The 23,525-nt window shown below is 33.3% G+C and overlaps 2 protein-coding genes across 3 annotated transcripts in view; one reads left to right on the forward strand and one right to left on the reverse strand.

The window, feature by feature from the left end:
- LOC142333298 (exostosin-3-like) overlaps positions 1-23,525 on the reverse strand; it is a 234,443-nt gene that overhangs the window by 141,858 nt on the left and 69,060 nt on the right. Inside the window, exons 2-3 of the mRNA XM_075380324.1 lie at positions 19,871-19,902; positions 16,896-17,036 (exon numbers count right to left, since the gene is read on the reverse strand). The gene's annotated coding sequence lies outside the window, so the exon portion shown is untranslated. The remainder of the gene's footprint in view (positions 1-16,895; positions 17,037-19,870; positions 19,903-23,525) is intronic.
- Positions 1-23,525, forward strand: part of LOC142333299 (maltase 2-like) — a 55,003-nt gene that overhangs the window by 2,464 nt on the left and 29,014 nt on the right. Inside the window, exons 2-6 of one of the 2 annotated variants that reach the window (XM_075380326.1) lie at positions 3,015-3,134; positions 11,799-11,978; positions 17,121-17,278; positions 20,041-20,166; positions 22,594-22,835. In XM_075380326.1, coding sequence (XP_075236441.1) covers positions 11,825-11,978; positions 17,121-17,278; positions 20,041-20,166; positions 22,594-22,835 — 680 coding nt within the window. In that variant the 5' untranslated portion in view covers positions 3,015-3,134; positions 11,799-11,824. Of the gene's footprint in view, positions 1-2,851; positions 3,135-11,798; positions 11,979-17,120; positions 17,279-20,040; positions 20,167-22,593; positions 22,836-23,525 lie in introns of those variants that run through there. The other variant, XM_075380325.1, reaches the window with a different exon arrangement.

Below are 23,525 nucleotides of genomic sequence, written 5' to 3' on the forward strand. Positions count from 1 at the left end.
GCATTTTTTGTTATATGTTGACCAAGCTAATTTTTTGGATTTAATCATTTTATTTGTCCTGTTTTGCCATGTCACTTTTTCATTTAAATTATAAGTTATTATTTCCTCTAGATATTTAAATTGTTTTACTATTTTAATTTTCTGATTGTTTACCGTAATGTGCTCTATTACCAGAGGATCTATGGCCATTAGTTCAGTTTTTTCGAAAGAGATATGAAGCCCTATCTTTTGTATATATATATATATATATATATATATATATATATATATACGTTACCGTGAAAGACCGAAATTACGGAATGTCAATATTCTCCGTTAAATATCAACACATACAAAATAAGTTGGTGAAGACCAAACAGAGTTAAACAGTTTTGAGAAAGTTGCATACAAAAAAAAGTTCGTCGTTTGGATACCGCATAATCTGACTCAGAAAAATTTATTCGATCGAATTTTTGTCTGCGAATCTCTACTAAAACGTAACCAAATCGAGCCATATCTGAAGCAGTTGATCACGAATGATGAAAATCGGATAACCTACGACAACAATGTGCGAAAAAAATCGTGGTCGAGGCGAGGAGAAACTCCACGATTTGTGGCAAAGCCTACAATGACGCTCAGAAAGGTTATGTTGTGTGTTTAGCCGGAATAGAATGCCATCATGCATCATGAGTTGCTACCGCCAGGCAGAACGACAGACTCAAACGTGTACTGTCGATAATTAGAGCGACAGCAAACAGCAATTTAAAAGAAACGGCCTGAACTGGTCAACAGAAAGAATGTCGAACACCACGCTGACAACATATCTTTAACGACCAGTCAGAATTTGAGAGAATTTGACTGGTAAATCTAATACATCCACCGTATAGCCCGGACCTGGTACCGTCACATTATCATTTGTTTCGATCTTTGCAGAATTTCCAGAATGGTGTTAATTTCAAAAAAAGAGGCCTGTGAAAACCACGTATCACAATTTTTTGACCGTAACCACAATTTGTATAGCTAAGTGATTATGGTGTTACCGGAAAAATGGTACAAAGTCATCGAAAAAAAATGGTGCATATGTGGTTTCATAATGTTATTTTCCAATACCAATAAATTTATTCTCAATTTTGTCCCCCAAAGGTTTCAATACATTTTAGACAACCTGATATACCGTATAACACTCTTATGATCCAATACATGCAACCTTTTCATTCGTCTCATATCCTCATTGTTATCCAATAGGTTAACATCCAGATGAAACCCAGTCTGAAACCCAAGGTTTTCTACCAGTTCTCTTTATTCCACCTAAGTTTGCTTCTGCTGATTTAAGAATTTCCTTTTTAACATTCTCCCATTTTTCTTCTACATTTTCTACCTTATCTTTTTTATTCAGACCTCTTGCGATGTCCTCCTCAAAAATCTTCTTTACCTCCTCTTCCTCAAGCTTCTCTAAATTCCACCGATTCATCTGACACCTTTTCTTCAGGTTTTTAAACCCCAATCTACATTTCATTATCACCAAATTACGGTCGCTATCAATTTCTGCTCCAGGGTAAGTTTTGCAGTCAACGAGTTGATTTCTAAATCTTTGCTTAACCATGATATAATCTAGCTGATACCTTACAGTATCGCCTGGCTTTTTCCAAGTGTATATTCTTCTATTATGATTTTTAAATCGGGTGTTGGCAATTACTAAATTATACTTCGTGCAAAACTCTATAAATCGGTCCCTTCTTTCATTCCTTTTGCCCAGCCCGTATTCACCCACTATATTTCCTTCCTTGCCTTTTCCAATGCTTGCATTCCAATCTCCAACTATTATTAAATTTTCATCTCCTTTTACGTGTTTAATTGCTTCATCAATCTCTTCGTATACACACTCTACCTCATCATCATCATGATGATGATGGCGCTTGTAGGCATATAGACGTTAACAATCGTTGTCGGTTTAGGTAATGATTATATTTAATAAAATTATAAATATTTTAAATTCAGTGTATATGTGTGCGTGTAGGTCGTGCATCAGAATAACTGTGTTGTCAGCTTTTTTTTAAAATGGTTTGCGAAAAATAAACGCAACTGTTTTCAGTTACTTTTTTCACTTAACTTTTCCAGATTTTTCTAAATATCTTATGATATAAGCATACAAAACTAATAGAAATTAACATGATATTTAGGCTTACATAAAGAACGACTGTATAATGAACAAATTTACTCTAAGGAAAGAAATTTTGCCGGTGATATTTCTTCTTGTACTTTAAATGGTTTACGTACACCACAGTTCTTCGTAAAGAATTGAATGTAAATTAAAAAAAAAGAATCTTTTTTGTTATAAACAATGATTAATGTTTGTCATGAAGACATATGATTCAATAACACTTATTATAAAATTTTATTTCTTAACTAATCTTTTTCATTACTTTCATTTCTATTTTTATTCAATTTTACGAATATCAAATAAAATATAATTTCATAAAAAATGTAGGAAAAATACGTTAACTGAATAATACTACAGTAAAGATTTTTGATTGACTAGTTTAAGTGGTTAAATCAAAATATAAATGTAGACATATTGAAATCTGAAGAAATTTTTATTTTTAACACAAGTACAGAAAAAATATAATAGCATAATATAAATTATTTAAAAAAAAAATTAAATAGAAAAAAGACGTAGCGTCTGATACACGAATAAACAGGCGTGTTCATACAAAATTTATCTTGAAAACATTTGAGAGGTAATTTTTAATTAATTTTTTAAAATTATTTGTTATATAAATATATAGATAATAATATTAAAAAAAACTGATAATAATAAAGATAAATTGCCTTTAAATTCATTGCATAGTTTAAAATGAAACTGTTTATAAAACTGAACGCATTCTAAGTTAAAAAAAAAAATTAATATACTTTAGGATATATTTTTTAATTAATATGATAAATAATGAAGTTTTTCAAAAATATTATTTTATTTAAAAGCAAATATTTACTTACAATTAACTTTTTAATATATTTTACAAAAAATATTGGAACAGTTGATGGAGTTTGGACAAAATGGAACGGTGATTTAGCGTGGTGGCAAAGAACAATTTTATATCAAATTTATCCAAGATCTTTCAAGGATACAAATGCTGATGGAAGTGGAGATCTAAAAGGTATATTTTCATAATATTAAACAATATTTTTTTTACAAACATACACACCCAAGGATATATATATATATATATATATATATATATATAACTTCTACGGCGGTTGCTATGTTCAACCGACATCAGTAGTTTACTTAGGGAAAGACTCCTACCGCACAGCTATCGGAAGCTAACCTATAGATATATGGCTGACCACCAGCCAATTAAGGTTCCAAGCTCTTTAATATGGTGGGTAGGCACTTACTGGCATTCAGCGATCTAGACGTGGCAGCGAATTGTCGTTTACACAAAGTAAATTTTAATTTATGGATGTCATACATCATATTTTTAGTAGTTGACGGGGTGCACCTACCCATTTTAACAAATATATGACAAGTGAGCGGTTGGGACACGTAAGCCAGTAGTGTATGGCACCGCGCTTAGTCCGCTCAACTGTCAGGTAAGCTCTAGGAGCTACTTAGGACATTGGTCGCTAAACTGTTTCTTGGCTCAGTAGCCGTTTGTGACACAGAAAAACGGTCTTATGCTTTAGGGCGACCGAATGGGGTGGTAGCGGGAGAAACGCCAAGCAAACCAATATCTCCTTGGGTGTGTATGTTATATGTGTGTGTATGTGTATATGTATATATATTTCTATTTCTTTTATTTGTTTCACTTTTACAAAATTAATAATTAATGGAGTAATCCTAATACTAATTATATTACTTAACTTAATCATACTTAATTTAACATTGTTTTATAATACAATTTAATATTTATTACTTAACTTAACTTAATTATACTTAATTTATATGATTTATAAAAACTGAAAGATTAGGTGTCCACAAGGGTCTTGCCCGTTTTGTGGCACCATCCCTTTTCTATTAATCTTTTTAGTTAGAGTAAGGGGAAAAGCAAATAGTTTTATCTTAAATAGGAGAATTAGTTTTGGTTCAATTCATGATTTACTCTGGTGGAAACTTATCTTTTCTGCGGTTAAGTATACAGAAGATCAATCGTCATCAAATATTTATGTTTACTAATAAACCTTTCATCCAGTGCTACCCGCTAAGTTATATATGTAAAAAATCTATTACTATGTTAAGACCAATAGTATAAAGCATTATAATTAATTATATATGTAATCATATATCATGTAATTACATGGAACATACTTTCAGCATCAACAATATTAATTAACCATCGTCATAGTAGCTTTAAGAAAGTGTTTAGGTTCCTACTCGTCTTTATATAATTAGGAAGTATGTTATACAATCTTGGAGCAGTACTTGAAAAGAAAGCCACCGGGTTGGTCTAGTGGTCCCAAATCAGCTGATTTGGAAGTCGAGAGTTCCAGCGTTCAAGTCCTAGTAAAGCCAGTTATTTTTACACGGATTTGAATACTAGGTCGTGGATACCGATGTTCTTTGGCGGTTGGGTTTCAATTAACCACACATCTCAGGTATGGTCGAACTGAGAATGTACAAGATTACACTTCATTCACACTCATACATATCATCCTCATTCATCCTCTGAAGTATTATCTAAACGGTAGTTACCGGAGACTAAACAGGAAAAAGAAAGAAAGCACTTGAAAAGAACTTCATATAACTCGTTTTATTTGCTCTGGAAACATATACATTCCTTTTACTTCTAAGTTCGTACTCGGTTATCATTCTATCTCTATGACCATTTCAGATAAAGAAAATTTTCATTACTTTATAAACATATAAATAACGTAGCGGTAATATAGACAATTCCATAAATATTGGAAAAGAATGATCCGTAGTTCTTTTTTTATTTATCATTCTAACGAATCTTTTTTGGATTTTGATTATGGAATCTTAATTTGTAACATAAGTTCCTCCCCGACAGCCGATGCCATAGTCTAGTCGACTATGCACAATAGCAAAATAAAGTTTTCTTATGGTTATTTTTGGGGATAGTTTGTTTAAATATAAAATATCCTAAGATAGCTTAATAGTTTTTGTTTTAATAGCTCAATATGATTCTTCCAGGTTAGACCACTATCTAACACAATACCCAATATATATATATATATGTATATGTATATATACTGGTGGTACCAGATGGAGTACCCATGACAATCCACCGACACAAAAACAAATTTTAATTTTATTTACTCGATAAATTTTTATTTTATATATTAATTTTATTAAAATTAAAATAAAATGTAACATTTCAAATCTAAAAATATTGGTATTATAGTTTCCCGTTGTAGTTTCGCCCGAACTATGTGGTTACTTACGTTTCCCGTACCGGTCAATATTTTATTTTATATTAATTAATCAAGTAACCAGAGGAAGGTGCAGCCGATTGGGTGCACCTTTACGTGTGATTACACATACAGTAACGGTGGCGGTTGAACAGCAGAATACCTTCGCAGCCCTTAAAAAAATCGGAATTAAAAACAACCGAAAATGATTCAATATTTATCTGAAGAATACTTGCAAACACAAATCTACTGAATATCACGTTTACAATAGTCAAATTGGGAAAATTACAATCACTGTTTTCAAATTTTTTTTTACCTTTCTTCATCACTTGTCAAGGTCGAATTTTAATAATTTAAAAATTGGTTTATTGACATGATGATTATACACACAAAAAAATCAGGTTGATTTCTTCATTTTTTACCAAGAAATAAAGAAAAAAAAAATATTAACAGGGTTTCAAATTAAAAAAAAAAAAAAATCAATTTTAACCCTTTAAACTTGGAATGAAACTCAAAAATATCTAGAAATTTGTTTTTAGATATTCATAATCAATAAATTCAAATCCAGCTTACACAGTGATAGACACTCACAGTTCACAAATCATTAATACAATTAATTAAAAATCAGAAAATCCCCGTTGCTACATTTATATATACAGAGTATTTTAGAGATTTTTCGAGATGAAATATACCCCAAAAGTTTCAGTTATGCTAAGAAACAAGGGTAAAAATTTAGTTACGAAAGATCGGGTAGTTTTTCGTTTATCTCGAACAAATAAAAAATCCTCTTTATATAACAGTATATATTTTTAAACGATTTAAAAAAACCTTCTCAATTCGGTCTGTATAATTTTTTAATTTTATGTAAGTTGAAACTTTATCAAACGGACAAATTTTTTATAATGACATTTTGTGGTCTTAATAATTAAGAAAAAAAAAAATTACATTGAAATAAAAATAAATTTTCCCTATTTTTTCGTATAAAGTGCGATTTAATATTTTAGCATTATATAATATAATATTATTATTAAATTATAAATTACTAGCCGGAACCTGACCATCGGGGATCAGGTCAGACTAGGTGAATACCGGAGCAATCTCAGGGGTTCCTCGGAGCCACGGAAGCTAACCCAGGACTACAGAGCTCGCTTTGCTCACGATTCCTCTTTGCCTGGAGGACCAGCGGCCTGCGGACACCCCCAGAGACCTTCGATCGCCACCTCAATCTACACAGAGGGCTCCACCCCCCGGACCCTCCGCTCTGTTCGTTATCCTCATCGTTGTGAGAATAATGCTGATAAATGATAATTATATTTAATATTCAGGCTTTATAGAAACCTGAATATTAATGTCAGGAAAAGATTTTTGAAAGTATATGTTTGGAGTGTCGCTTTATATGGAAGTGAAACTTGGACGATCGGAGTATCTGAGAAGAAAAGATTAGACGCTTTTGAAATGCGGTGCTATAGGAGAATGTTACAAATCAGACGGGTGGATAAAGTGACAAATGAAGAGGTATTGAGGCAAATAGATGAAGAAAGAAGCATTTGGAAAAATATAGTTAAAAGAAGAGACAGACTTATAGGCCACATACTAAGGCATCCTGGAATAGTCGCTTTAATATTGGAAGGACAGGTAGAAGGAAAAAATTGTGTAGGCAGGCCACGTTTGGAATATGTAAAACAAATTGTTAGGGATGTAGGATGTAGAGGGTATACTGAAATGAAACGACTAGCACTAGATAGGGAATCTTGGGGAGCTGCATCAAACCAGTCAAATGACTGAAGACAAAAAAAAAAAAAATAGAAACCTATAAAAGAAACTAAATTACAAAAGATAGAATAAGTAAATAATGTTCCCACACCTTTGACGAAGAAAAATTCATTTCTTTGCGCGAGGCAGAAATATAATAATCAAGTAAAAGGATTAATCTATTTTTTCCTGAATGAATATCGTTAATTCACAAACAACTTCATCCTCCTTGTGACGAAAATATAAGGAATAATTTTATAATCTTAACCTTAAATGTAGCTAGGGCGTCGGTCGATGGCTTAAAACCTTCCCCGAGATATATACTCTGTATATATATTTCCAAAATTTCAATCATATTTAAAAATTTTTTTAACACATATTTTATGCATTCTCATTTCTTGGGAACGGATTTTTATCGTACAATCAATAATATTTTTTTTTGTATAAATTAAATTTCCACTTACCAACAATTTAAAAAGTGTAAATCCTAGTACTTTCGGAGATGTTACTCCATCTTCAGGGATTTTAATTTAAATTCAAATCAATAATCGTTTTTTAAATTAAACTGTTATGTTTATAATAATTTGTCGTCAAGAATAAAATTAATTCATTCGTCAATGAGATAGTAACGTCATGTGTGTAAGATGTGTGCGATTATAGTCGCAAAATTTTATTCTTGATAATCGACTATAATGAACATAACAGTTTAATTTAAAATCGATTATTCATTTGAATTTAAATCAACATCTTTCAAAAAATTCCTGAAGATTAAGTAACAGCTCCGAAAGTACTAGGATTGACACTTTTTAAATTGTTGGTAAACGTAAATTTAATTGTATTAATACCGACGGTGCCAAATGCTTAGTAAATTAATTTTTTTATTATAATCTATTAATGTATTTAAAATAAAAGTAAAATTAAAAATTACAAAATAAAAATCGCATTAAATAATAAAAGATAATATATTTTTTTAAATTCTTCAACCTCTCAGAAAGTTGGCATCACATTATCGGTAGGTAAGTTGTTTGAAATAATATTTAATTTAGCATCGATTTCTAAAAGTTGTAATTTAAAAAAATTATGAAAAATATAATTCTTTAATTTTCGATACGTCTTTAGGTAATTGTTTAGTTCTGGTGCCTCACCCCGAAATCACAAAAAAATATATCAAATCGTTGTAAAATCTTTTGAAATGTATTTATGATGAAAATTAAGTATCGGAAAAGTAGATATTTGAATACTGATACACTCGATAATGAAGAATTTTTTCTTATTCACTTCACTACTTTTATTATTTATAACATACTCATTACATTACACTGTTTGCTATTCTCACACGGCGTCTAAGTTTTCTTTATAGAATTTACAGTGTTCAGTAAGTAAATAGAGTGAACTACAGTGGATGAAAAAAAAATCTGTTGTAAAAATGTAAATGTAAAAATTGTGAATTTACATTTATTACACTTATTGAATTCTCTAAGTCGGTTGATAATTCGAGACATATTTTTTATTATCGCGGCATTTTACCGAAACACAGACAATTTCCATCGTGTAATAACGAAATGAAGTTGAATGAAGATCGACACATTTTCCGTTGTAGAAAACTTTCGTGTACTTAACAAACATAAGAAATATGAAAGTAAAATGTAACGTAGCCATTTCGAAATATACACGGTTAGCCACCGCTAGGTTAGAATTATCTGTTAACCCACCGGATTGGTCTAGTGGTTAACGCGTCTTCCCAAATCAGCTGATTTGGAAGTCGAGAATTACAGGGTTCAAGTCCTAATAAAGCCAGATATTTTTACATGGATTTGAATACTAGATCGTGGATACCGGTGTTCTTTGGTGGTTGGGCATATCAATTAACCACACATCTCAGGAATGGTCGAAATGAGAATGTACAAGACTACACTTCATTTACACTCATACATATCATCCTCTGAAGTATTATCTGATCGGTGATTACCGGAGGCAAAACAGGAAAACGAAAGTAGAGGATAAAAAAGATTTCCACCTTAAAGTTAAGAAAAACTTCAAATTTACTCAATACGACAATGGTTGTATGTGAAAAAAGTTTCACGTATTTAGCATACGACATCTTAAAATTCCAGCAATATTTTGGTCATCCCTTTCCGTAAGGGTTAATCAAATCAAAAATTGTTTCAAACAAAAGTTTTAGGTAATTTTCACAGGACTAACGACCACTTTAAACCGATTTGATACTACTAAGGGAGGTATGATTTTGTCTTTGAAACTCCATTTTTTCCACTCCCTGGGCCAATGGTAGGTGATATCAAAAAACTTTACCTAAATAAATTTTAGGCCCTTATCCAAAGAATAGTAGGAACTTTAAACGAATTCGATATTTTACTTAATAAGAAAGTTATAGCGACATTTTGTTTTTTCGAAAAAGCTCCCCATTTCCACCCCTATGGTCCGATTTTGCCCATTAACCAACTCGACCGAAATTTTGGGTCGTTATATTTTATATATCAATTTGAAAATGATTGGCGCAAAATTTCGAAATATACACGGTTAGCCACCGCTAGGTTAGAATTATCTATTAACCCACCGGATTGGTCTAGTGGTTAACGCGTCTTCCCAAATCAGCTGATTTGGAAGTCGAGAATTACAGGGTTCAAGTCTTAGTAAAGCCAGATATTTTTACATGGATTTGAATACTAGATCGTGGATACCGGTGTTCTTTGGTGGTTGGGCATATCAATTAACCACACATCTCAGGAATGGTCGAAATGAGAATGTACAAGACTACACTTCATTTACACTCATACATATATCATCCTCATTCATCCTCTGAAGAATTATCTAAAAACGGTAGTTACCGTTGGCTAAACAGGAAAAGAAAGAAAGGTTAGAATTATCTGTTATTTTATGTTTCTCCGTATTATGGTGTGTAATAAAGCCACCTCGGCAAGATATGTTGTTGAGCTAAATTTATCTTCTAGTACTGCGGTAGATTGGGGCAATTATTTTCGGGAAATTTGTTTCGAATATTTGCGTACTAATTCGAAAAAGTTCGGAAGAGTAGACAAAGTTGTAGAAATCGATGAAGCCAAAATCGGTAAACGAAAATATAATCGCGGCAGAATTATAAATGGAAATTGGTGGAATACAACGAGACACAAAAGATGTTTTCACGGTTCCAGTACCGACACGTGATAAGGAAACTTTAGTCCGCATTATAAAGGACTATGTGCACCCAGGTACTACAATTATTAGTTACTGTTGGAAATCTCATGACTTTTACAAACAGGAGGCTTCCAACACTTAATTGTGAATCATACATATAATTTTATAGATCCGGACACTGGGGCACATATGCAGACAATCGAACATCAATGGAGGGAAGGAAAAAGCAATGTGCCGCGATATGGAAATTCCAAATACCATTTCCACGGACATACGGCCGAATTTTTATTTAATAGGAAGTATTGTGGTTATAAAACACGATTTAACCATTTATGGGGAATTATAAGTGAGATAAAAAATTGATTCTGCAGAAGTATCATCCCAATCTGATCAGATTAACTGTTTAATTAATTGTTTATTTCTTTAAATATATTTTACTCTGATATTTTTTTCGTATCACGATGTAAATTTTTACTAATTTTCTATTTTCCGACACCCAAAATACATCATTGAATAAATAAATATTAATTTTGAATGAACTTAAAATGTTTTTTGTGATTTCGGGGTGAGGCACCTTTTCCCTTTCTTTTTCCTGTTTAGCCTCCGGTAACTACCGTTTAGATAATTCTTCAGAAGATGATATGTATGAGTGTAAGTGAAGTGTAGTCTTGTACATTCTCAGTTCGACCATTCCTGAGATGTGTGGTTAATTGAAACCCAACCACCAAAGAACACCGGTGTCCACGATCTAGTATTCAAATCCGTGTAAAAATAACTGGCTTTACTAGGACTTGAACGCTGTAACTCTCGACTTCCAAATCAGCTGATTTGGGAAGACGCGTTAACCACTAGACCCACCCGGTGGGTTCGGGTGAGGCACCTAAACTAAATAATTAAAAATTATGAAAAAGTATATTTTTTTATTTTTTATAATTCTTTAAATCTCAGTTTTTTTGTGTTTTTTTTTTTGAGGATTTTTAAGTCACACTGAACCGCTTTAATCAACTCTGGTTCATCTTTTCGTTTTCTTTTTCTTCTTGATTGCTTCCCAATACTTCTTCATTCTGTCAGATCTTGCTTTTTTGAGTTCTTCTGAACAAACCCTCGTTGTTGTTTTCTTTTCATTAAATTCAAATCTGGAGTTTGCTTCTTTTAGTATTTTTATATTGTTACTTTTGTTTCTATCTATTGTGAATCTTCTAAACTAAATCTTCTATGGTGATATCTTGTTTTAAAATCTCAGTTTTATTACTATAATTTTGTAAAAATGAAATGGTTTTTCTAGAAAAGTGTAAAATGAAAACCAACTGGTATAGGTTATCATTTTTATCTTGTGTGTTTTTATGGCAAAGTTCCCCTTGGTCTTATATCTATATAATAAATAGAAATCTAATAACAATACAAATTAAAAAATACCTATACTTTCTACGAGAATATATTTCAGTTTACAAAAAAAACTTATAAATTTTATTTATATTAGGTATAATTTTAAATCAATCAATTAAAAAATAATTATACATTAATGAATAATAATCATTGATTTTCAGGTGTAACCGAAAAATTAGATCATTTAATGGATGCTGGTGTAAACACATATTGGTTGGGTCCAATTTATAAATCTCCGATGATAGAAGGTGGATATGATATATCCGATTTTAATGAAGTTGATCCATTATTTGGAGATATGGATGATTTTAAAACACTTATGGATGAAACAAAAAAAAGAGGTATCGTATAATAAAGAGGTATTATTAAAAATATAAACAGAAATTATAAATTTTACGTTTTTTTTGTCTTCAGTCATTCGACTGGTTTGATGCAGCTCTTCAAGTTTCCCTATCTAGTGCTAGTCGTTTCATTTCGGTATACTCCGCACATCCTACATCCCTACCAATTTGTTTTACATATTCCAAACGTTGTCTACCTGCACAATTTTTTCCTTCTACCTATCCCTCCAATATTAAAGCGACTATTCCAGGATGCCTTAATATATCACTTCTAGGTCTATCACTTCTTTTAACTATATTTTTGCTAAAAAAAAATTAAAAACTTAAATTTAAAGTAAATAAAGACATTTATTATATTTATAAATCTAAAATTTTTGTAATACCATGAGTATTAACCGATTTATAAAACACTACACGTTGATATGATAGAGAGAGATTTTTTAAAGAGTAAATACGGTGAAATTGCAAAATTATATATGTTTAAAAATTAAATAATCAAGCAGATAATAATAATATTTTCGCAGATCGCTAAAGGTTACGTCTTACGCACAGGTTGCTAAGGCTCCTGCCGCTTCCTTTAAACCAAAGGACGTAATCTTTGAACTGGCCACGGCCCTAGCAAATATGATCGAACGTATCAACGAAAAATTGAAAAGTCGAACGTCCAGAGAAAACCAGATGTCTCCAAACAAAAGAGTTCCGTACAAACTAGGAATGAGCCTTCACAAAGTCACAAGATGAATGAAAATGAAGTTAAAACATGGAAGAAGAAGCAGAAGAAGAAGAAACAGAGAGAGAAAATCCCCATTCGTGGAATCCAGAAACAAGATGAGATAAAAACAATAGAAAAAGAAACCGTTGACCGAATAACGATGGAGTCACCAAAAGTATAGAAGTCCAAAAGATAGGGCGAGCAGTATACTCGCCCAAAAATTTCAGCGGTGAGTGTATCCAGTTGAGACTTAGATACAAGACCCCCGCTTCACTTAAGCCGGTATCATCCGACGATGAAATTTGTGACTTTATTTGTTTATTTTGAGTAAATCAAGAGGACTTTGAATAAATTGAATTTTAGGAAAAAATTGTCGTTGAGATTAACACTTGTGTTGTTGGTATAAGGAGAGTATTTTTGGCGTTTAAAAACTCAATCAAGTAATGATTTGATTGCATAGTCTAATTGAAGTCAGATATAGGAAACCTTCGGTGTTAGAGGAAGTCGGGAGGATTGCGTTTCCGAGAATCGATTAATTTGATAATTAAGAGCTGTAAGTTAGATGGTCGTGTTTTGAAAGAGGCCATACGAAGGCGATAGCAGGTTGAGTAAATACACTGTTCGAATGCCTACCGAAGCATTTGAATCGGTGGCACCCTAATAGGAATGGAATGGAATGCAAAGTTGGCGGGAGTTTATTACTCCCTACTTTATCGCAGAACCTGGACAGAGTCCCTTGCTGCTGGATGATTCTAATCGGGCTTGGTTTTTAAAAGGGTTATTTTATATCTCGGATCTAATTTTTTCAAGTTTTGTGTATTATTATTTTAGTGAATTTAAGACGGATTTAATTGCATTCCAATCCGTTGTTGAACCAGCGTTATCGAACCCATTTCATGGGCCGACCGCGGAAGGCTAGGCTTATAAAGCCTGTCCTCCCGACGTAATTCCCCTTCAGACCGTCCACTGAAGTCCTTTCGGTGCTAACTCTTTAATAGGCTAGCAGGAATACGCCACAACGGGGCACTAGCTATAAGGAGGGAGCAATGCGTCCCCTTTTCCGGAGGAGTCGCAATTGCTGGGTTATTTTATCTTACTGTAAGTTTTGAAAAGGAGAGGTTGTGTAGAAGCTCTTCATCCGCTTCTGGTATGGCTGCCCTTCAGGACGCATCTCTGCTGGGCTCTGTTCCGGACTCCAGTCCGTGATGTTGGGACGAGTGGTGGGTCTTCCTTCTTCTTCATCTTCTTCTGCCTCTTCTTCTTCCGAAGACCTCTTCGTTCTTCTTTGGCTTGCACTTTCCAAGAATTGGTAGTAACCGAAGTTACATACCATTAACGCACCCTAATAAAAGTCAAATTGATGACAATACTGTGTTATCAAGTTTACAGGGTCTAAAAGACGACCTTCAGTAAAGCCCATAAGGGCTAGGAACGAAAGAGGTGGTGTGGAGACCGGGATCGTCACAACGCAGATATCTCTTCCTACGGGGGTCAAGATGTATTTTACGACGCCGGCCGAAAAACATTCTCCTGGGTATCGGAGATGGATGAAGATTTCATCTCTTATGCCTCAGACACACTGTCATCAGAGGTAGAGATCGACAGGGGGATAGAAAAAACAAAGAAAAAAGGTTGATCTATGGGAAACGCAGACGATAGAATGAGTTTTTTCAAATTTTTAAAAAATTTTCTTTCAGGATAACTTTTTAAGAATCGTGGAATCGTTCACCTGTTTTTGATAGATCTGACATTATTTCTTTAGAATTGGATTGTATGTTTTTTTCAAGTGGCACTTGCCACTTAAAAAAAACAAATTGGTGTTTTGATAAACACCCTTATCATGGTGTGTTATTTTGGGATTTTAATGTCCTATGACAATACTGTTTTCTGGATGATCTGTCTGACAAGATAGTCTTCTGACTTGGTTGCTATTTTCGAGCAGGGTATGAATATTTTACTGTGGTGTAAGGGTTATTAATGAACACAGTAGTCGATGCTCCTGCCCATAAAAAATGAACAATAATTATGAAAATTCTGCGTCGTAATACATGATCATTTATCAAATAATCGGCCTGATTTTTTTTTCATTTTAGTCTGGTCAATTGAATATCTTAAAAAATCAATAAGCAACCGGTATACATTATAAATAATTCTGATACACAAGTGGTTTTATAATTACAGTTAATCCTTAAATACTTTCTTTTTTTAACCATCTTTTAACATACGGGGGCAACCAGGAATCGCCGTAAGACATCTCTTTAGTCGGCCCCGCATATGATGGTGGATGACTACCCACCCACCCTGTCTTCATCCACTTAGAGACTCACCAATCGGGGTCTTCTTCATATCACCGGAATACTTGAACCTCCTATTCAAAAAAGCTCAAGCACCTCTCCATGAAGGAGCTCCCTTCCCGGCTCTGACCTAATGTTCTGGACATATTTTTCATACGACCTTCGCAACGCGTCCACCCGCTCATACCATGAGGGCCTCCCATGACATCAACATAAGAACCCGGATTCGCCCATTCTTGCGTATGAGCATGCCCACGAATCCTAGTCATGGGCGTTGCCTCCCTGTTCCTTAATTACTTACGATCTTTAAACACCACGATGAAAAAACCTTTCTTTATAAAAGAAAACAGACGTAATAATACACATTTCCTACCGATATAATTACTTTTCTTTTTCCGTTTAGCCTCCGGAACCACCGTAAGTTATTGCATCAGAGGATGAATAAGAATGATATATATGAATGTCAATGAACTGTTATCTTGCACATTTTCAGATCGACCGTTCCCAACCCATCGGATTGGTCTAGTAGTTAACGCGTCTTCCCAAATCAGCTGATTTGGAAGTCGAGAGTTACAGCGTTCAAGTCCTAGTAAAGCCAGTTATTTTTACACGGATTTGAATACTAGATCGTGGATACCGGTGTTCTTTGGTGGTTGGGTTTCAATTAACCACACATCTCAGGAACGGTCGAACTGAGAATGTACAAGATTACACTTCATCTACACTCATACATATCATCCTCATTCATCTTCTGAAGAATTATCTAAACGGTAGTTACCGGAGGCTAAACAGGAAAAAGAAAGAAGATCGATCGTTCCCGAGAAGTGTGATTAATTAAAACCCATTCACCAAAGAACACCGGTACCCATGATCTAGTATTCAAATCTGTATAAAAGCAACTGCCTTTTAGGATTTGAACCTTAGAAATCTCGACTTCGAAATCAGATGATTTGCGATGACGAGTTAACAACTAGACCAGAACGTGGGCTACCGATATAAATTACCAAAAAATACAAATTATACTGATATATCATTTATACATCTCATCCTCATTCATACACTAAAGTAATATCTTACGGTGGTTCCGGAGGCTAAACAGAAAAAGAAAAAAAGGATATAATAGAAGAAAAAAGTAATCTTTGCGGCAATATGTATTTAACTTGATCAACGACCAGCGAGTCATTGATCAAGAATTTGCTATTCCTACCCTCGGTAAAATATTACCTCATCACCCGAAGAATTAAAGAAAGAATAGGTGTCTAAGTTGAAGGTACATTGAACTAAAATTTGTTTAGAGTTATTTCGTTTATCCTTCGGTTAATTTACTTCTTTGAAAACCCATCCCTTTTTTTCATGCTCGACCACTTCCCAATTTTTGACCAGATCCAATTTTTGGATCTGTGGATGTGTTTTGAAACTTGGTTTCATTTTCAAGACGCCGAGGTCATATAGAAATCTTCCATTCTATGAGCGGACGAGAAAGCTACCTGTAAACCAAAATGAGGACTTTTTTTGTCTAGTGACTACAAAATATTACTAACAGATAATCTGCCTGTAGAGTAAACAAAGGCTTAATAATTTTTCCTAATATAGAAATACAATAAATAACTTTTTAAATTCATTTAAATTGGACATAAAACAGAATATTTTTAAAATATTATCTTAGTCCGTGAATTGCAAAGTTTTTTTTTTTCATTCGAAGCAATACTGATTAAAAAAGATAAATAAGTGATAAGAATTTCATACTAACAAATCAGATTACTGTGTTATTTTTAATACCAGTAAGATGAATCATTAAATGATCATATATAATTGGAATAATGCCAATTTAAAATTGAAATCTCTATAAACAATTTTAATTTTGAAATATAGATTCTATATTTCTTCGGAAAAAAAGTCATAAAAACTGACCTGATTTATACGTCTTTTACATCCAGTTGTCTGTCATTCTCTTCCAGAAACCAGCATTTAGTTTCTCTTCTCTCTCTCTCTCTCTCTTTTTTTCTTTTAGAAGATGATGCAATTCATAAGGGTTTATTTTGATATATCTACCTGAAAATTATAATTTAAAAGGTTACAAAAAAAAAATGGTAATAATAATTTATAATAAATTATTATTTTTTTATTTATTTTCAGATATGCATGTAATACTGGATTTTGTGCCTAATCACACCAGCGATCAACATGAATGGTTTCAAAAATCAATTAAAAAGGAAGATCCATACACCGATTATTATATATGGAGAGATGGAAAATTACTTCCAGATGGAAATCTTACATATCCGAATAATTGGGTATTTTAAAATATTTTTTTTTCCTATAATCTTAACTAAAAAATTAATCTAGGGTTAATCAGTGACTAGATAACGGCATAAAAAATTTGGGGGGAAGAGGGAGAACTTACTATTTAACGGTTTTAAAGATAAAATGATATAGTATTTTTTTATTAATCAAATTGTATTCGTATATTTATAATCTATAAACACAAGATATTTATAATGAATATATAATTGGTATTAAACAAGTAATTGACAGACTACGAAATTTTGTTTAGGTACTATTAAAAATACTTCAACGGATGGTTAGGCCACTTCAACATGCCAAACTGTTGTCAAAGTTACTACTTTGACAACAGTTTGGCACGTTGAAGTGGCACGTCAATCTACTGATTGACGTGTTGTCATACTATAAGTGTGACCAACATAAACCACCAAAAATTCCCATATTATAATACAAAGATGTTTATGCTAAATTATGATCGTATTTATAATTATATAATTAATACTAGAAGAGGAAGTTGAGGAGGATGAAATGGGAGAAACAATACTGAGATCTGAATTTAAGAGAGCATTAAAAGATTTAAATGGCAGAAAGGCTCCTGAAATAGACGGAATACCTGTAGAATTACTGCGCAGTGCAGGTGAGGAAGCGATTGACAGATTATACAAACTGGTGTGTAATATTTATGAAAAAGGGGAATTTCCGTCAGACATCAAAAAAAGTCATGATACCAAAGAAAGCAGGGGCAGATAAATGTGAAGAATAAAGAACAATTAGTTTAACTAGTCGTGCATCAAAAATCTTAACTAGAATTCTATACAGAAGAATTGAAAGGAGAGTGGAAGAAGTGTTAGGAGAAGACCAATTTGGTTTCAGGAAAAGTATAGGGACAAGGGAAGCAATTTTAGGCCTCAGATTAATAGTAGAAGGAAGATTAAAGAAAAACAAACCAACATACTTGGCGTTTATAGACCTAGAAAAGGCATTCGATAACGTAGACAGGAATAAAATGTTCAACATTTAAAAAAAATTACCGTTCAAATACAGAGGTAGAAGAACAATTGCTAACATGTACAGGAAACAAACAGCAACAGTAACAATTGAAGAACATAAGAAAGAAGCCGTAATAAGAAAGGGAGTCCGACAAGGATGTTCCCTATCTCCGTTACTTTTTAATCTTTACATGGAACTAGCAGTTAATGATGTTAAAGAACAATTTAGATTCGGAGTAACAGTACAAGGTGAAAAGATAAAGATGCTACGATTTGCTGATGATATAGTAATTCTAGCCGAGAGTAAAAAGGATTTAGAAGAAACAATGAACGGCATAGATGAAGTCCTACGCAAGAACTATCGCATGAAAATAAACAAGAACAAAACAAAAGTATGAAATGTAGTAGACATAACAAAGATGGACGGCTGAATGTGAAAATAGGAAGAGAAAAGATTATGGAGGTAGAAGAATTTTGTTATTTGGGAAGTAGAATTACTAAAGATGGACGAAGCAGGAGCGATATAAAATGCCGAATAGCACAAGCGAAACGACCCTTCAGTAAGAAATATAATTTGTTTACATCAAAAATTAATTTAAATGTCAGGAAAATATTTTTGAAAGTATATGTTTGGAGTGTCGCTTTATATGGAAGTGAAACTTGGACGATCGGAGTATCTGAGAAGAAAAGATTAGAAGCTTTTGAAATGCGGTGCTATAGGAGAATGTTAAAAATCAGACGGGTGGATAAAGTGACAAATGAAGAGGTATTGCGGCAAATAGATGAAGAAAGAAGCATTTGGAAAAATATAGTTAAAAGAAGAGACAGACTTATATACAATCAAAATTTATGTTAATGAAATTACCGTTGTGTACACTTGTTTCATAATCCATTAAAATAAATTCATTTTACAATTTATAGACAAACCTTAATATGTACAATTTACTGATAGGGCTCGCTACGACAAATTACAGAAGTCGTCTACTTATAATAAAATTGTCTTCTAATAAAATTTTAAATTTGATTTCATTATCTGTAAAACTGTGTACCCTAGCTATATAATATATGAAAGATGAAAGAAAGTAACATTCAGACTGTTATTTTACGTTTTATTTATACGAATTATATTACTATCTCTTGAATATCGTAATATCACGTCAAAATATTTGTGGGTGGAATTACTATACCAAAAATTAAAACTGGAAAATACGATATCTATCACGTCAATCTGTAGCGCTCACTGAATGGAATCATCTGGAAGAATGTTCACTAAACAAAATATATTTGTAATATAATCATTTATATTGGCTCAAGATTCTTAAATTGTAGGCTAATATCGATACAAATACACGGCCATTCTGATTTATCTGCAATTATGAAAATAAAAACCTTGATCGTGACGTACGGGAAAATCTTTCATTTTCATTTGGAAAAAATGAAGTTCTTACGAATAACAGCAGGATATATTAGATAGGTCCGATATGAAATGAAATAAATGTATCGCCTCTTTAAACAAAAAAAAAGGCATAAATCCAACTGGTATAACCATGCAAGAGGATTAAATAATTTTAGCAAGCCGGGATAATAAAGTACAGACAAGATGGAAAAAAATACCTTTAAAAAGATGAGTGTCGGAACAGCCTATCCTGAAATAGAAAAGAAAAAGAAGATATAAAAATTGATGGTTTCACTAATAATAAAACAAACAGTATAGAAATAAAAAACTAATTTTATTTAAATTAATTTAATGATTTTAAACACTTTATATGTACTTTTTTTTGCAGTTAAGTATTTTTGGTGGACGCGCATGGACATGGAATGAGGAAAGAGGCCAGTACTACTTTCATCAATTTATCAAACATCAGCCTGACTTAAATTACAGAAATAATTTTGTCAGACAAGATGTGAAGGTGATTTATTTACTTTCTAATACGATATAATCGTTATTAATTATTTAAATTATCAGTAATTTGATCGGTTTTGTTGTTATTCTCCATTCTTTTCTGTTCGGTGTTAATATCAACTTCAATCTAACGACTACATTCTACTTCCTCAGTTTCCTATTTTATAAATTCCAATATACATATCTCCTCTATAGCGTCGGGAGATCTTGATATATTGTCTATCACCTTAAATCGTCTATTTTAAGACATAGGCCAAAATTTCTCCCTTAACTATTCATCATCATTATGTAGTGTTTCGCCTGTTAGCAGGTCCCTGGTACCACTGTTGTTTCCATCTATTTCTATCCCGTGATTTTCTTTTCGTCTCGTCCTAATCTTTCACTACCCTTTATGTCATTTATTAATTTCAGCGTCTTCCCTGCTCTTCTTTTTTTAAGAACTGTATTTATTATTCCTATTTCCCTTAATTATCCTTTCCTTCTTCTCATAGTCGCCAATATTGTTCTAGCTTCATTTATTCTTCTTAGTACGTCTACGTTACGTACTCCGTCCAACCGTTTCTCCATCCTCCTCGTATTTATCTCGAGGTATTTACCTCGTATTTAGTAAGACCATGGATTTTAACTGTAAAGTCTAAACCAGTAAAACGAAAATAATGGCATTCAAGGGAGAAAAAACGGTTAGGAATAAGATAATAATAAATGGGGTAATCCTTGAACAGGTTCGATCCTTTACTTACCTGGGTTACTGTTTAAGTTCCGATCAAGACATCCCAATCCCCGTAGTGGAAGACACCCTCCTTCGGTCGTCACCCCCCTCGCCGTTCCTAGCCCTGATGGGCTTTAACGGGAGTCGTTTTCAGACCCTCTAACTGATTACACTTCACAGTAATAATCCAGTCCTCGGTTGGGATGCCACCGATGTAAATGCCTCGGTATACATATACATCAGTCATTTTTAACTCAGCTTTTGCCTTCTCTGCAGGCCTCTTCTGGACATTGTGACTGTCCTCCGATCAAGACAATGTTACAAAAAAAAATAATCTCCTTTAGTTACTCTAAAGTATTTTTGAAAAAGAATGTTGAATAATGAAATCAAATTTCTTAGGTAAACAAAGAAAAAAAAATGATATTAAAATCAACCATGATTTTTTTAAAGCTATATAAAACAAGTTATTTTTTTCTTACTTTCTCCCCGGGCCGGATCCTGCAGTTAAGTATTACACAGCACAGGGGAGTGTCCTTTACTCTAACGGGCCTCCACGTCTCGGCCCGCTGGTTGGATCTTACATTGTGCCCGCCTCAAACTTCCAGAGTAGGATCCACCAGGCCCGGCTATGCCGTCCCTGAGTTCCCACTCCGGAAGCCGGGACTCGGCCAATGCCTCTAACAGGGATACCGCGAGTGGAACATCCCCAACGGGATTCTGTCTTTTTCGTTCGGGGATGCGAGAGTACATAAAACAAGTTATAAGGTTTCAAACTTACCTATATCGTTACCAAGTGTATCCTAGTATAAGTGTTACCTAGTTTCGTACCAAGTGTATCGTAAAGGACTTCTAAATTTTAAAAGCATATAACAGTTGATTGAGATAACTTACAGATTCGGTTGAGATTTCATTTCAAAGAAAAACAAATTCTCTGTCCCCCAACATTCACTTTGATTCGATATGGTATGTCGCATTTGTAATGCTGTAGAGGATGAGATGAATACTTTGTAGCGTGCGTGAAAAATGCCATGCCTGACCGGGATTCGAACCCGGGACCTCCGGATGAAAGGCCGAGACGCTACACTCGCTTTAATGAAACCGATCTTTAATACACCCGATCTTTAATGAAACCCCACATGAAAAAAATCTAGCACGGTCAACTCTAGGGAGCGAGGTCGCCATACAATTGGATCTTCACGTCCAACCCACCGTCCTGGGACTCGAATATCAAGAAAACTTTCTATGCGGTAGTGAGGCGATGCTCCGTCTTCCTGACAATAATAGCGTCATTTAATCATCGACGTACAACTGAGGAATTAAAAAATTTTGAAACATCTCCTGAAAAAATAACGACCGTTCTGTCTGGAAGAATAAACTATCTGTTTCAACGAAGGTCTGGTGCAAAGAGTAAATTGTACTCTCTACGAAAATTACGTTGAACTGATGTTGCTGACTGCAAATCGTGAAATCAAAATAAACAGCGAGAACGTTCCGCGCCAGTAAATGTACCCGTTTTTAACAACGCTGACGGCCAAATTCGGTACTATGCGAGTCAAAACTTGATGTGTTTCGCTATGAAATGAGATCTCAAACGAATCTGTAAGTTATACCGATAAATTTTTACATGCATTTAAAATTGTGAAGTCCTTTTTGAATTGCTCGTATTATAAACAAAAAATAATGTATCATTCCATTTTTATATTGTTATTTAATTTTTTATTCTAGAAAGCAATGAAATTCTGGTTAGATCTGGGTGTTGATGGTTTTCGCGTGGATGCGGTAAATCATTTAGTCGAAGACAAAGCATTACGAGATGAACCATATAAAGAAGGCAAATACGGGTCTGAAAACTACGACGATTTAATTCATTTATACACAAGAGATCAAAATGAAACGTACGATGTAATTTATGAATTCAGAAGGTTTTTAGAAGACTACAGAAGAAATTCTCTTGATAAACATGACAGGTAATTTTTTTTTTTTTTATTGCGTAGACATTAGAATAAACGTACTGTGATTAGATATTGTTAGGGATCAATGGATTGAGCCACTGATCAATTAGCCATTGATAAACAATATTAAGATGTCAAACTTTGGATTTACATTCCATCAAACAAAAAGGATAATTTTATAAAATAACCCTGTTCTCAAAAATTTTAATCAAATCACGGGACAATGATAAGCCATCCCTTTGGAATACACGAAACCAAACGATATGTTATTACCTAGCTCGTATTAAAGCGCAAACAAATAACCCAACCTTTGATGCGGTGTTGTCTAACACCGCATCAAAACTCCGCTAGGTATCAGAACTCAGACCCAACGGGTTGGTCTAGTGGTGAACGCGTCTTCCCAAATCAGCTGATTTGGAAGTCGAGAGTTCCAGCGTTCAAGTCCTAGTAAAGTCAGTTATTTTTACACGGATTTCAATACTAGATCGTGGATACCGGTGTTCTTTCGTGGCTGGGTTTCACAATTAACCACACATCTCAGGAATGGTCGAACTGAGAGTAAATGGTAATTTATTGTTTTTTTTTTTTTTATTATTATTTTATTAACGTAATATTTAATTGTGGATTTATTTCGTTTTTAACATACGTCACAATCGTTTTCCATTTATGTTCTGTTTTTATATTACTGGGTTTTACATATAATTT

This window comes from Lycorma delicatula, chromosome 12 (genome assembly GCF_047948215.1).
Source record: "Lycorma delicatula isolate Av1 chromosome 12, ASM4794821v1, whole genome shotgun sequence".
Lineage (NCBI taxonomy): Eukaryota > Metazoa > Arthropoda > Insecta > Hemiptera > Fulgoridae > Lycorma > Lycorma delicatula.